The sequence below is a fragment of the Hylaeus volcanicus genome, chromosome 4 (assembly GCF_026283585.1).
Source record: "Hylaeus volcanicus isolate JK05 chromosome 4, UHH_iyHylVolc1.0_haploid, whole genome shotgun sequence".
NCBI classification, from domain to species: Eukaryota; Metazoa; Arthropoda; class Insecta; order Hymenoptera; family Colletidae; genus Hylaeus; species Hylaeus volcanicus.
This window is the reverse complement of record NC_071979.1, coordinates 28840217-28856615: the sequence shown is the minus strand read 5'-3', so window position 1 is coordinate 28856615 and position 16399 is coordinate 28840217. Positions and strand designations below refer to the sequence as shown.

At 41.2% G+C, this 16399-nt stretch overlaps 1 protein-coding gene across 3 annotated transcripts in view; it reads left to right on the top strand.

The window, feature by feature from the left end:
- The window catches only part of LOC128874831 (hexokinase type 2), a 27638-nt gene that overhangs the window by 1799 nt on the left and 9440 nt on the right, over window positions 1-16399 (top strand). The window contains exon 1 of one of the 3 annotated variants that reach the window (XM_054119928.1): window positions 1113-1401. The exons of 1 other annotated variant lie outside the window; for it this stretch is intronic. In XM_054119928.1, the coding sequence (XP_053975903.1) occupies window positions 1279-1401 (123 nt within the window). In that variant the 5' untranslated portion in view covers window positions 1113-1278. Of the gene's footprint in view, window positions 1-1112; window positions 1402-13849; window positions 14395-16399 lie in introns of those variants that run through there. One more of the 3 variants, XM_054119930.1, reaches the window with a different exon arrangement.

Here is a 16399-nt window from a genome sequence, read left to right as displayed (position 1 = left end):
TACGCAAGCTGAAAGCTACCTAACTAGGCCGAATGTCCGTTTTCTCGAGTTTCGCGTCTCGACAACAGTGCGCGCCGCGCCCTCTTTCGCGAGTGTACTCCCCTCTCTCTTTAAGACCCCCCGATAAAACTACGCATATGATCTGCCTTTATGATATCTATAAAACGTTGCGTCTAATTTTACAAGAGGAATTAACTGTCATTATCGTCGCTCGATGTTGATCCTCTAAGGTCTGAAGAAAGCAAACGACAGTGTAATAAAATATCTATCGAGCAACGCTACAAAGGGATCGATAGAACGGTGTAATTAAAGCGTGTCGCTTTGATAATGCGCGTTAGGCTTCGCAGAAACATGTGCGGTAAAACGACCGTGTAATGCATGGAATGATTATACGAATCACGAACGTCACGAACTGATATATTGAAGTATATTAGAACGTTGATATAAATTGCAAATGGGGTACCGTTCAAGCGACAGAGATATACATATTTAATCTCGATGGTGATAAGTACGGACAACTTGAGAGATAGGATGGACGAAAGGTGGTCCAATCGAAAAATGACGGATCATTCAACGCCTTATAGATCTCTAGAAAGCTCTAGGTCTAATCAAATATTGGAATCTTAGATATTTAGAATATTGATATAAATCACAAATGGGATGCTGTCCTTCAGGTTGTCCTAGACTCTGTAAAAGCGAAAAAGATTAACGTCAGTGGGGATAAGTATGACTGTTGGACAGCTTGAGAGACGGAGTGACAACCCGAAGACGGAATTTGTTTTTCCATTTCCTTAAGTATTCACTTATACGATGAGAAACGATTCGACGAATAGACACCTGGATACCAAAAACACAGTGGCTCCCAAGCGTCCTACTCTCGCGACGCGAAGAATCCAGCCTCGTTTATCGATTCCACGCAGCTAGAGATTCGAAGCTGAACTTGGATTTTGGGGGTGTGTTCGGGGAAAGAGGGATGAGGCGGTCGCACGATGGGGCGCCTTGACCGTGGAACTTTCGCTCAGGCGCAATGGGACATCGTTTGATAAGGGGTTGGAGGGGGAAGGATTCCAGCGAAGGAACATGGTTCGAACACGGTCCGTTGCGATACGCTTGCCTGGGTCCTTTTTCTTCTCGCGCGGCACGATCTGGATTCATGTTGCGCGTTGATAAGCCAGAGGTCAATGAGAACGTCGCGAAACGATCGGTTTGCGTTCGTCAGTACAACGGTGAGAGCTAGCGGGATAGACGTCGAACGGGATCACTGGGTCAAGGTTCGGGATGAAGACTAAGAACAGGTCGCTCTTCAGCAGGATCTGCAAGTGCTACAGCAAGACGGACACTTCCGGTACACCCGTGCTGAGATCCATCAACGACTTCGCCGGCTCGATGCCGTCTGACGAGGTAACATTTCGCACACGGGGAACTACATAGATGCTGACAATTAGATGTCGGCAATAGAGCGACGTATGTACGTGTGTAAATAGCCGCGAGCTTTGGAAGCAACATGTCCTCGACGATCGAGTCTCTCTTGTAGGAGTGAGATTTAGTAGCTTGAAGAGACGTAGAGTGTTTATATGCATTTACATATTTTAGCTCGCGAGTTTTGGAAGCAACACGTCCTTGTCCAAGAGTTTAACTGACCTGTGGAGGTGGAGGTTAGATAAAAGCGACTATGTATACCTAAATACACAAATATAAAGTACAATCGAGTCAATATGAAATTTAAAGGTTTTTAAAGGATAGCAAATTTTAACTTCTTCCAAGTACGAATCTTTATTACTCCGAATTAACGTCGAGCGATCGTCGTAGTTTGAGGATGGCCGAGTGACTCGGCCCGAGTCCAGTCACTTCCTGCGCGATTTACTTTCATCTTGTTGAATTTCCTATCATTTACATAAGTGAATCATCTAGGTTCTATTAGCGACGGTGATTACGGAAGCCCGTCGCGTTTCTGCGCGTTGTTTTATTGACGCGATTATGTTGCGCATCGCATCGTTACTACAATTTATTTACAATGACGCCTCGTTTAAGTGTCGGAATTCGAATCGCTGCCAGCAACTCTACGAGAGGAGGAAGCGAACGGACCTTGAGTTTCGCGTGCTCATCTCCGTCTCTCTATTTAAACAAAACTACGTTGGCACACGAGTCACAACAATTACGTTGCCGCCGCTGCCGAACGTTAACGTACCATATTTTCGTCGCGAGGTCCGAACGATTCCACGTTGAATATTTCATTAATTATCGCGACGCGATCGTTTCGGATAAGATATGCCGAAACGTCCCTCGATGATTATTAGCTTACATAATCGGAGCGAGCGTGGTCTTATCCGCGTTTAATTATCGTAATCTAAAGATTCGAGACTATCAACGAAAAACGAGATTGTGCGAGCGCAATCTTTTGCGAGAATACTAATCGTATGTTCGCGATTTACGATTCTTTTTCTATTAATATTTTCTTCCATTGTCAAGTGGGATCCGTAGATATAATTTAAAAAAAAAGAATCGATACTATAACGCAAGCTTAAATTAATTAATATTATATATTGTATATAATATATTATATATTATATATTATATTATAAATTAATTAATATTTTCATTAGGTTTCTTTAAGTCTCCGACGATTCTTTTTATCTTGTTTGAAGCTCTTTATAGCGTTTGCTTTAATTAGAGCATTTTATCGATACTTTGATCAAATTTTGTACGCGGAGAGTTTCGACGAACTTCAGGTTCTTCCAAAGATGACGTTTGCACTCAAAATGTCTGCCAGCGATGATCGCGCGATTATTTGACCCGACGTTCTTGGAGCCATGGAGCACGGATATCTTCCCGGTGAAAATTTGGTAAATTATGAGACCAAGAATAGCCGATACGCAAAAGTACTCCGCGGATTTAGTTTCTGCGTGACGTTGAGAGGAAAATAAATTTCTTTCTAGCCTGTCACGGTGATCGTTCGGAGACCGTGTTGCAAGAAACACAATGACGATGAAATGTGCGTGCCCGTCGTCCCCCAAAAGGCAATTAAATCATTTCAGTAATTAATTTCGTTAAATGTGCGCAACCCTCGATATTCCATCGAGCCTTTTTAACCACGAGAATTCGAGTTTTCGAGAATGCTAAGGCGATGCTAAGAGAATCCTAAGAAAATCGAATGCTAAGAAATTAGAAATCATAGGGAATTGACTCCATAAGCTTGGTTATTTCGATTCTGCCTAGGAGACGAAGCGGAGGAACTCTTACAATTAGATAGAACGACCGTTCGATTTGTTTAACGTTAGACCCGTGCCCCAGGAATCGTACCGCGGTATGCAGATAAGTCCGGCACGTGACGTTCGAAACTGGGATTAATTCTCATATACAGGGTGACGCGCCAAACGTGTTCACCTTGGGCAGCTTGTAAATTATGCATTCGATAAAGAAGTATTTCGATAGACATGTTGCATGATTTCGACGGGGTCATTGAACAGCAAAGACTTTTCAACGAAAGAATTCGTCAAGTTGCAAGAATCGTCGTCGTTTTTATTTGATTTACGTATTCATTACGGGCTAGGTCTTAGATAGGCGCCGAATAATGATAACGCGTGCCCTCTAGCTCTCGTAATTATTAGCAAAAGAACCGAGCAGAGATTTTATTCGTGCGACGTTCGCGTTTATCTTAAAACTGGGCTTCCTCGTTCCGTGGTAATTACCCGTGACGGAAGATAAAAACTGTGCACGTACGGACGGGCAATAACTTCCTAACAAAATTATGCGACAATCGCTGACCACTGTTACGACAGTTCCACCGAGGTTCGATCGCGTGACAAAAGTTTTTTTTTTTTTTTTTTTTTCATTTTTTAAGTCGCGAATTCACTTATCACCAACTTGGACGTCTTGAAAGTCTTGGAAGTCAAAGAATATTCTTTAAATTTTCTTCGCCCAAGATCGTTCGAATGTCAACGTATCGTTCGTGACTAATATCTATTTTTTTTTTTTTTTTTTTTGCTATAAATTAAATAGGAAATATTTTACGAAAAATGACAAATATTATCTTCCACACATTTGTCCTTTGGCTCGTAAACTACAAATACATATTTTTGTCGCATTCTCAAATCTGTTGGAGACACTCAGGTGTTCCGTGTCTCGTAACTCACTCGGTATATCAGTCTTTGATGCGTTTGTCTTCTTTATTACCGAAGGCATAATAAAAAAAAAACACCAGTGGAAGAGAGGAGCTTCGCAAAATTTATGCCTTGTTACCAGAAAAATTTGAAAAATTTCGTGCCACGAACGATATTAATATACTGGGTGTATCTCCTAACTTCATCGCTTTTCAAATAAAAGTTGAGTTATTATAAACCCTAATTTGACCTGATTGTTTTTTTAAATACAAAGATGCGTGGAATATATATTTTTTTATATAAATATCAACCTCTTTAAAGACGACTTGGATAACCTGCTATGAGAAGTTCTTCGAGGTGACCAAAGGTCGCGCATAATAGTTGCTGCTACTGGAAAGCAATTTAACCTTCGACCCTGGGGAACGTCTCGCTTGTTTATCAACACATTTTTACTTCTATTTGTCACGTCTTACAGACTAACTCATCAAAATTCAATTATGGAAGGATTTGCAACAAATTATATCGTTTGTTGGTTCGACCTTTGGTGACCTTGCTTCTCGTAGCATGTAATCGAACTGGACCTTGAAGCGACTATCTTTTTAATTAACAAACTATGCAGTCCCGCTTGGAAAAACAAAATTGACCTTTGTATGTTCAAAGTCACTCGATACACCCTGGATAATACAAGTCGCGATTACTACACTGCGGATTTTATGCACTTATAATGTGCAATAATACATATAACATAGGTAAAATGTACACAATGTATGTCGAATACATTCTACAATTATTATAATCGTATCGTTCATTTTGCAATTTCGTTTTGCATAGGTACACATACCTCTCCATTAAATTTAGCATATGTTCGTTGTATCAGTTTATATAATAAGTGCATAAAATCCCCAGTCTAGTAGTTACCCTAAACTATTTCTCGACTTAAGAGCTTCATTTCCCAAACAAGAATTTTCTGGCGCCCGTTGAGTCAACAAAATCCTAAAGCAAGGCATGGAAGTTATGCAAAGTTATGCAAGTTATTCAGATATTGATAGGAAGACCTGCGTTCGTTTCTCATTAACGCGAACGTTGATACGTCACTGTTACTTATTAGAAATTACAATCGTGGATGCTATTTTATTATCCAGAATAAGTACTTGTACTTACGATCGAGTGTTTATCGAGAGTTCACATTGGAATGGCTAATACGGTCATTACAGGAGCTACAAGCATCGATGATCCGTCTTAAGATAACTCGACACGAGTTACAACGATAGTAATCAAATTGTCCGTCGACAAGTCTTGCCGATAGATAGTGTACTTGGCAAAAAGAATATAATAGTAGTTCGATGCAATAGTCGTGAATAAAAAAATTGCACTTGGAAGTTAAGAAGGTCCCAGTCATAAGAAACTAATTTTCTTATACTATAATGTACTGTCTTTATTAGCGAAAGCCAATTTGAAATATAAAGTTCCGTGAAGGGCCCTTTGTCCAATGCTTTTAGATGCTACGTCGTGGGGTCGCAGGACTCACCTCAGCCACCAGACGCGACGTAGAAAATAGGTTGCTGTCTAACAATGTTTAGGACAAAATTTCCTTAGGGCTGTGCTGATCTTTACGAAAGAATGACACCCACCTTGACCTCGGGTGCGAACTCTTCGCGCGGAACTACTATATACATGCGAGTTGCAACAAGAGCTACAGACGTAATCATTTTTTGCAAGGAACGTTGCTGACGTATATATTTAAATTAATAAAAAAAAAAGAAAAACTGTACTGCAATGCGTACCGGTTTAGAGACAACGTTACTTTTTAAAGTAAAATAAAATCGAAAATTCAACAGTGACTTCCTTCTTAGTATAATGATCTAGTACGGAAGGTGATCCGAAAAAGTACAAAAGAATCTCGAATAAATCACCTTAAAGATACTACCAAAATTAATCTACGATTTGCGAATGTTTACAAATATCTCACTTTGGTAATTTTCATCGACTGACACGACGCGGTTAAAACGAAGTAGATTTTTCTCCTAAATGCGCAGTAGATCGAGTACCGATACGACCTCGTACTCCGGACCTTGTATTTGAGAAAAGAGTGGTTCTGAAAAAAAATGACTCGCCGCGAATAGATACGTCTGCTTACGAGACCTGCAGCTTGCGTTCCGATAGAAAGATGGACTCGAGGTACATGTTTACAATTTTTGCACGCATAATGTTCTCTCGCGTCTCTTACCGATCTGACGCAGCGTCACACGACGGTTGCGTCACGTGCCTCCAGTCTCGTGTACGCCTGAAACTTCTTATCCTGATTACCCGTATTCCTCGAGTATTCAAATTAACTATCGAGTGCTACTCGAGCAGAGTTAAGTACTCGAATACTCGGTGCACAGAAATTTCGTACGTTTTATGAATCTATTATGTAATTCATTTCATTTTTCTCTATGGTAACGAAACTGTGAATGATTAAATTCAAGGTGTGTGCGATCAGCTTGGAATTTCGTCTCCCTTCGCTTCCTATCGCGTGTCTGTGATGCTAGTACTGTACGTTGTGACATCGATCGGCCTGTAGTAGTGGCTCGCCGACGACTTCGGAGCTGGAACTCGTGTTTTGACCCGCGAAGACCCCCCAGTTGCTCATCCCAGGTCTAGTGAAAGTTTCAGTCTCCATTTATCTTGCAAACAAACGTCTAAATACAGTGAATCCTGTCTAAGAGGCGCGTGGCTATCTTCGTTATTTCTTCGAAATGCTTACCTGGAGCTAGATGAGAAAAGTAACGGTAATCGAGCATCAATTGCCACGACTCCAAGCCCGCGCCTCTTAGACAGGATCCTCCTGTATCTCTGCTAGGATCGAAGTTGGAAGAAAATGTCAGAGGAAAATATTTTTCGTTCTATTACGATAGATAGTAAAATTGGCCTTATAGTCGTTCGAGTCGGTGCAGTTTTCTTAAAATGAATGTCCACCATTTTTGACCGTTTTGTAAGCGAACATCTTATTCCAGAATTAAAATTAGATTCGATGCATCGATGGGTTAAACAAGGTTGATTGTACAGCTATTTATGCTGCGTGTCGATCACGATCGGTCACGTGATCGGCAATTGCATGGCGCTTGGGTGCATATCGAGGGCGACTTTCGACCGACGTGATTCGTTGCACCGAGTTGAGAGAGTTTGATGAGGTGCAATTGGTTCCCCAGATCGTTGACTTCGCTAAACGAGGGGCGAATTGACCCCCCTTAAGCGTGTCTGACGGACTGATGCATATCAATTGATTCCCCCCGAGCGTTGACATTTCTTAACTAGAGGCGAACTCGCACCTCTCTCAAACGTAACAGGAAAAAAAGAAACTGTTTTCACGTAGACGTAGATTAAATGAATTATTTTGTCTAGTTTTTGCACAAATATTTATTGGTCCGATCCTAGAACCGAACTGTATTCGATTATTACAGATTTCGACTTCGATATAAGCTTTATAGCTTTGACTATAAAAAGAATGATAGAATTGAACATTGATAACGCGATGATATTAAATATCGATATCGATCGGATTTATACTATTCTTAGCGAACGATAATGACATGCGTCGCAGGAATATTTTAGATAAGTACTAGCGTCAAAACACCTCGTGACTTTCGTGTTTTTCTAGCTGGAAAGTTTTCGGAAAGACACTCGAGAACTTTGTTCCGAACTCTGGAACTGATCCGAGGGTCGATACACACCCGGTCTATCTTCTCGTGATCGTATCTATTACAGAAACACCTTGTAAATATTTGAGAAAGTTGTAAACGAGCTCTTGATTACGATCATCTGAAAACATTCTAATCGAGGAGTACGCTTTGGTCGATGAGAAATCGTTTAGATGTTCGACGTGATATTCGTGACTGTAGCACAACGGGACAACTTTTTGTTATTAAACAAAGTATTCCAGAATTGTTAGGGGCACCAGGTTTCAGAAATAATCATTCCCAACGACTTCTTCGTAGCGACCGCGTCTTCCGTCGTTGGTCAGAAAAACGGGCACAGTGGCGATAGAGGCGCGAACGGAGCGAAATGTTGGCGAGGATCTGCACGAATTTCACCGGAGGCCCTGAAACGAACAGTTTCGCATCTGTGTGTATCTCTACGTGTCCTAGCTCACGTAACGGTCTCCTTGAGATTGAGCGAACTGGCTGGGAAACGTACTTGACACCGCTGATGAAGGTTCTTCTGGTTTTAGGAGAATCCAATGTTCAGCAACGTGTGTGTAGAGGGTTGCCCGAGGGCTTATCGTAGATTTCATCTCACGAATCCCGAACATCCAGTACGTAACACGCAAACTGTCTCTCGTTAGTAAACGCGCTATTCGACGAATTTACGTCGTCCGAGAAGGAACTCGTTGAAAATTCGTCGATGACGCGACGCTATTTATTATTGTGCAAATGTAAAACGCGACGGGGACAAAGAAGTCCTTTTAACAGTGACTCGGGCTCGGTTAACACTGTCGTTTACGCGTAGAGTATATCGTATTTAAATTTATGAAACAGTGCAGGTCGATTTTGATCATCGTAATAGGACTAGAAATTTAACGAACGATTCGTGAACATTTTTTTCAAATCTGATAGAATGAAAATTTCACATAAAAATAAAAGAGTAACCTCCGGGGTGTGGAATGGGGAGATAAAAAGATAAAGGATTAGTGAAATGCGTACGCAAATAAAAAGCTTTCAACCTATTCAGTAACTTGTTAGCGATAGAAAAAACCGATCATTTTCCGTTATCGAATCATAGTGGAATGTCTGATCGAACATGATATATATATTACTGTGCAATTTCGACCGCTGTAGTGTTACCGATTTTTCGTTATCGTTTAACGCCACGGTAAACATTCTGTTGAACTTAAACTCATCGAATCGGATTTGAAGGAAATTCTTATCTGGATCTGAATCTCGTATAACGGATAACGGATAAACTTTTCATTCGTCACTGGATGAATATTCATTTTTTTTTCATAAAGAAAGTGCTCGAGCAAAGATTGTTTAATATGTAGATAGAGAAATATTTCCTTTATGAAAATAATGTAGTAATGGTATTTATGTTATTCTCTTTATGAAAATGTTTCTTTATGTACATCTAATAATGTATAATATTTTAAATTGCTAATGAAATATTTTGTTAAGAAGATAGTATAATAATAATCTGTATGAAGTATGTTCTTTATGCAAATGTTTCGACCGAACATGGTCGAAATTAAACCGAAATTAAACAACCTTTAAAATTGCTACAAAAATATTTCCTTCGTGAAAATGATATAATAATCATCTTTATGAAGAATTTTCATCTTTAAAATTGCAGTGCAGAGAGTTAAAAGACTGGTCGAAAACGTACCAGTGAAAGTATCTATTTATACGGCTAATAAACATTAAACTGGCTGTAAAAATTCACGACTCGAGCATTCTTTTCGAGAGTTGAACCGTAGATGAATAACCCTTTAAACGCCTCCCGCTTTGATTCCCTAAATACACGAGCGCGCACGTATGCACAGGAAGGATGGGAGTCGCGTGAGTCTATACACGTAGCATTCACCGATCGCATTCTTTTGGCTTAGCATGACGAAATCCGTTCTGTGAAACGGAAAGGCACGAAACCATCGCGTCCAATTCCTCGAAGTCCACTACACCTGTACCGAATAAATTTGGGATATTTCGAATCATTCGTTTCCATTATAAAAAGTAGCAGCTTTTAATTTAAAATAAAAGTAGAAGCACAATCCTATCTGAAATGGAGCGATAGCATCTTATCATTTTTGCGGTATCGAACTTATCGTCATCGGCATCGTAAGATTAAAAATATCGGACGAAAGTACTTGTGTTTATTAATCCTCTTATCGCGCAAGGGAAATCAAATTTTTTTTAAACAATGTAACAAAACAAGCCAATTTAAAGACTTATCGCCTTCGACTGTTAATCGCCATATGCACGACGGTTAAAAAGAAAATGGAACAGAAAAGAGCGAATGTAAGTGTGTTGGATTTTTATTACTTTTGACACAAGGCGATGGATTCAAATTTTAACCGAAGATCCTAAATAGCGCGTTATTCGATAGGTCGAGATTCGTTGTTCTCCAGATGAGAATTTTACCCATCTTCGACTCCAACTCTGGCGCCGCCCCCGTCTAAAAATAAAAGAACTCGTCGAGGAGTGTTTTCGCGATTGCCGATTCGCGCCAGCGTCGGGGTCGTCATTGAAAGAGTCGCGTGCTCGTGCGAAGCAACCGTTTCCCAGGAAGATGACGATGACGTCAAGAAAAAGGGATCGACCGTTCGAGCCCTCGGCGTCGGCCAATCGCGCGGCGACTTTCGTTCCCTCGTCGGAAGCAGCTGACCGTTGCGTCATCCCTTACGAGCTCTACTCGGGTGTTGCGTACGTTTAACCTGCGTGTTTCGATCGCTGATGCAACGTCAGCCGAGGAAATTGGCAATACGGTGGAACTTTATTTATCGGTCGGAGGAAAACCAAGTTCGGATAACTGGGGACTCGGGGTAACTGGAGTTCACGAATTAATAAACGACACGTGAGCTGAGTTCGATAATAAGAGCTCACCAAAGTGTTTGGATAATCAAATAATAGAGTTCTGTATTTTCCAATCCGCGTCGCGATTAAATAAAGCGTTTTTCAATAAGGGTTTTAGAATTTCCTTTTTTAATTAATTCGACTCTACATGGATTAGCAACGTTTCCCAATATCGATGCGTTCGCTTCTTTTCGCGAGGTCAGATTGTTTATCAACATTGCGCAACCGCGTCAGATCGCGAAAAATATTCACGCACCGATACGTTTCATGACGGGATTTGCTCAATTGTCGTCGAACATAACGACGAACGTGCGCGTGATTTTCTCCGTGGGTGGATGGATTCAAGAACGAGGGTCGAGCTGAATGAATCCACGACGAAGGGGAAACTCGAGGAGACCCTTTTATTTTCAGGGGATTCTATTTGTGTTTTGTTTCGAGTGGGCGATTCGGGGATGAAAGGATGGACGATCCTTTTATGGCTAAGGAAATTTACCGGTGTTCACCTTTGAGAATATCTGGAAATCGGTGGAATTTTACAAGGAGAGTGTAATAGTATAAATTGGCAGCTTCTCCATTGCAATTAGTTGCAAAGCGTTTTCAGAATGTCCTCAAGGTGAAGTCCTCATGGCGCAGCAATTAACGCTCGCCTCCGTATCGCGCGTTCAGTTCCATGAAGAAACTCGCTAATAATCGTGACTCGTAGGAATTTCTCCGTGCGTAAGTTTCGTCGCCTGTATGATTTTCTACTACACCCACGACTGTTGCAATCGACCGTCTATCGGATACTTGTGATCGATCGCGAATCGCTGACGATGTACGGTGTGTTCGGCAACAGGTAAACGATTTCTCGGTAATAGTACGGAATACCTTAACATCAAAATCAAGAATTCTATCGCATCAGAAATTTCTACTTTGCATTACAATTGGGATTGTATTGGTTTGCATTACAAAGGGAAATTAGGCCATTTGGAGTTAGGCACTCTGTATGTTACATTCTCTCTCTTTTTTTTTAAATCTGTATCCTCGTGTTTACCACTCATTGAAATACCAGCAACAGGAGAACAGTATTCCATTCGACGAAGGACATAATAGACGGAAATATATCGCGTGTCTCGTGGAAACGATAATCCCTAGACGATAAATGGAACCCGTGGCGCGAAGACACTGGTTTGCATTGAAACCATGAATAGATAATAGAAGACCACTTACACGGGATATTCTATTCGAGTCGATCGATGCTAAACGGTGATACGTTAATTCGGTGCAAATATTGACGAACCTAACGACTGAAACGTTAAAATTACTATCGCAAATTTTCGCGTCCCCCTTTACCCTTAATACTCTTCTATGGTAAAGCAATGTGTCGATACTTAATTACAGTCATTGCTATGGATACACACGTTTACTATACATGTAAATGTATAATTATTATAAATGTATTATTATAAATGTAGTCCAGCATCGCTGATTATTATACAAAATTGTATAAATCTAGCCACCCAATTAATTTACATTTCATTTCTTTCACGACATCGATTGTTGTACCATAGGTGATTGAACCAATCTCCAGATGAATAATATTATACTACATTAACGTTTCCTTTCATTGATAGACCACGTATTCACTGCCATGCTTAATTCATGGAACAATAAAAGGACTGCAAATAATTTTATCATAAGAGAAATATTATAATTTCAATTCCAAATTTCTGTGCCTTAACATAACGTCTGGTATATCGGCGAACTAGGTGCTGATTTTTCTCATTTACCAATTTCCGTTTCGAAGAGTCTCGGCGATTCCTCGACGACGCAAGACAATAAGCCACGAGAGGCCTTCTGCGCTCGTTACATTTCGCGACACAGCAAACAATCTATTTAGCTGCATTAACCCATAAATAATTGCCATTTATCCGAACGTTCGCGATGGCTTTAATAATAGCTTTATGGCACCATTAAATTAATAAGCTGAGCTACGTACCATTATCTAGGCCGAGCAAAAACAAGAAGAGCGAGTGGTACGATAACGTACGTGTGTTTCGCAATTGGAAAATTTTCAAACAGCACAAGACATGTCAGGAAGTAGAAAAAAAATAAAGAAATGATAAGGAGACGTTAAATTTCGACTGTCGCGAAACTTGATTAATGCTGGGTATTTCAATGACGAAAGGTCGATAACGCTGTCTGAATAAAACTGTGGAAATATCTAATCCGTAACGGAAACGAGTCGCGTGATGCAACCATTTCCACCGAATTCGTCGCCCAAGAATCGAGTGACCTTTTCGCCCTTGAGAGGACGAGCCTCCACCACTGACGGCACATTCACCGATAATGGTCGTAACGGCGTATGAGAGCGTGGGGAAGTTATCTCCCTTACCCCCACCGCTCGAATCTTCACCCCCACCAACGCGCCCAGCATCCAGTGCCGTAGCGCGCGATGACGCGCTCCCGGGACCTTTCGACGCAAGAACCGTTCGATTCTCGCAACGCGTTACCTTGTCTTGATTTTTGCTCAACTATGCGTTGAATTGACAATAAAGTGTAGCGTATATTTGTAAAAAAAATTCACATGGAACGAAAAGAGTAGTTTAGAAAGCTCGATATAATTTCGAGTAAGATTAATAATACGTGATTATAATAATTCTGAAATGTACAATTCGATGGCGAAACATTTCTGTAAAGCACTTTCGGTCTTATCAGATAGCATAATTTAGCAACATTACTTGATTTAAGATACGGTATCGCTTTTTTCTTTATCATCGACGAATATCACTTTGGAATACCATTTAATTTTCTTAATAAAAGGAACCACCTTTCGCTCTTAATTCCCAGGACGTAATAATTATAAATGATTCACGCTTTAATAATACTTTCATGAATTATATTCTACCGGTTGACGACCACTTCCTTTCACAAAACAAAATACGAAACATCAGAGTTTCTTACACAAACTCATTTAGCCTTCGTTTATTATCCGCGCGCACGTCGAATTATCATCGACCTTCGATTCTCTTTCACAATTTCTTACACGCTCCATTACCAGCCACATATGTTGCTTCCCATTGAGGTAGAATTTCGCGCCAATCAAACGAACGAACAATAAAATCACCGATAACAATCCGATCAGATAACAGGTTGAAAGTGTCCTCTGTGCATAGAATTTTCGCTAGTCATTCGTTATGGCTTATAACGATCGTCTTTCCGGTTAATTCCATCGTTTACTGTCCTGGGAAGAAGATAGGTCAGGAAAATATCGCGGAAGAAAGAATTTGCCTGGATAGGTAGGGGGATGCTTCGTTATGGTTCCGTCATTGGGCCGATCGTCTCCTTCATGGCCTCTTTTCCGCCCCACCCGTTCGCCGACACGTTCGTCCATGGAAGCGTAGGTACGCGCGTGGAACAGGCGCCTCGCTGCCATCAGTTGCAATATAAAACTCGTGCGATACGTTCGTGGAACGGTGAATCGTACGTGGCTGCTCGAACGCGAACGTAGTGACTGTCACGCGCGCGTGCTAACACCGCTTTGCGTTTACGAATCGTTTCGAAGAGGAAACCGGATCTCCCGGTTGGTGATTCCACGAAATCGTGCCGCATCGCACGCCTTTCTCGTTGGGTACCCGGTGCACGAAAAAAAAAAAAAAAAAAAAAAAGAAACGTTAAACACGAAGCTTCCAGAGGACCGCGACTCGGGGTGCAACAACGAAGGGAGGGCGATGAAAACGACGTTATCCTCGAGTGACATGGTCACGCAGGAGGTGAGGCGCGTCGTGTAACGGAAAGCATTGAGCTCTATCCTAGGATAGAGGATTAGGATAGAGCTCAATGAACGGAAGACACTGCTTCCACTTACCGACAGGAATTCCGTTAATTGTTCGTGGCACACGAATTCGAATGATTTTTAAACTTGTACAGAGAGGGTCGATAAAAACGAGAGTGATCGACAACACACGAAAATGTGGCGCTCTTGCGTTGGTGGTGCTGGTGAGGTATAAATCGTTAAAGTGGTCATCGAATCTAACCTCGTAACGGATATTTCTCTTGATAACCGTGCTGTAAAGGGTTGACGTGGTCGTTACGTTTCTTCTGCTTTCAAATCTCCTTCGAAGGAAGGAGAATTCTTTCTAGAGTGTTACTCGAGCTCGTTCGATCGTTCCACGCACAGGGGTGTGTTTCGACTTCGATTCACGTGCCGTCGCACATGGACCGTCGGATGAGAAACATGCTCGACGATGTGAAATACATGCGACGGCATGTTTTCTCGTCGCTAGACCAGGTGTTCGTTCATTGGAAGCATGTTCCACTGTGCGAAATATCGTGGCTTTGATCGTCAGGCAAATGGAGACTGGTGAACGATTAAACATTAAACCGGTGTTCGATTGCCGGCCGATAAGCGGCGTCGTAATTCTGTTGCGAAACGTTTTTCGAGCTGGTTGACGTCTTCGTCGATCGACGACACCGGTTGTCACGAGAGTGAATCGTTGGAGAGTTGCTGTAACGTAGAATATGTCGGCGAAGTGTGTTTTGTTATCGATTGGGGAAGGAAGACGGGAAAGTAGCACGCTCGATGTTGGCCCGCGAGTGTCAATGTGCGTATCGAGGAACGATAAATGTTTGCATAATTCATCATTGGTGCTTGCGTATAACGCGGCTGATAAGGTTAAAAGTCTAATGATGTATCGCTAACAGAGTCGAGCAGAATTTTATCTCGGTGACGAAAAACGGTTCGTCCGAATAGATCTTTATTCGCGAATCAAATTTCATGGATATATTTTATTTAGATGGAACTTTTATTTAAATATGTTTTACGTAGAAGTGCGTTAAAGTCGTATCGAGTATATACTCTTTTATTCAGCTACGTTTGAATAAATAGTGATTCGTTATGTAAGGAATACAACTATCCATTATATTCGCGAGTGTTTGTAACAGGTATACGTGTGCGGTATTTCTGTGGCTCTTCGTCGGGAATATGTGGTTTTCGGCGCCACAAAGTTGCTATGCAATTGCTCTCCCGTGTTTAACACCGAACCTACCACGAACGATCGAATGGCCGTTTTTAAATCTTCACGTAGTCTCTTATACGCGATTGTTTCATCTACTGTGTAACTAAACGATTTCTTTACGAGTACGACTCACCTAAGCGGAATTTTACAAAGCGTCGAAAGCGCAAAAAATATTTTAACGAGCATCGCGACCCAAGCAAATCACGAATACCTAACGGTGCAATGTTCGATTCTTATCGGTCATTTCCATCCACACGGAACGTGTTGCATCGGTACGTACATGTGCGTAACACTCTCGATTTTCGTAAATATCGAGCGATCAAGGTTTCTGCTTTTTTTTTTTTTTTGTCGAATGTTAAGTCGTTCGTGAAATAGAGCGCGGTTTGTGTTCCGCGGAAGGAGGTCGTCGCGCCTTGGAGAAATGTTTCGTCTACTGCCGGTTGTCCTTGACACTCTGGTTATGAAATTGCATAACACGGTCAACGTCGATCCGCGACACGAAATCTAGCATACGATAAACATCTCGTTCCACAACTGTGTCAATAAACGCTCTTTATTGCGCGGCGATGCCAGAGATAATTGTGTGTACATATTCTGTTCTTCTCTTTGCTTTTCGATACTCCTTGTCTTCTATACTTCGCTTCATTCCCTTCTTTTTTATATATGTAAAATTTCAAGAAAAATGAACATTGACAGATTTCAACTTAGTACCGAGTGTGAATTACTCAAAATTTAATTTGTATAGCAGCGATTTTACTCT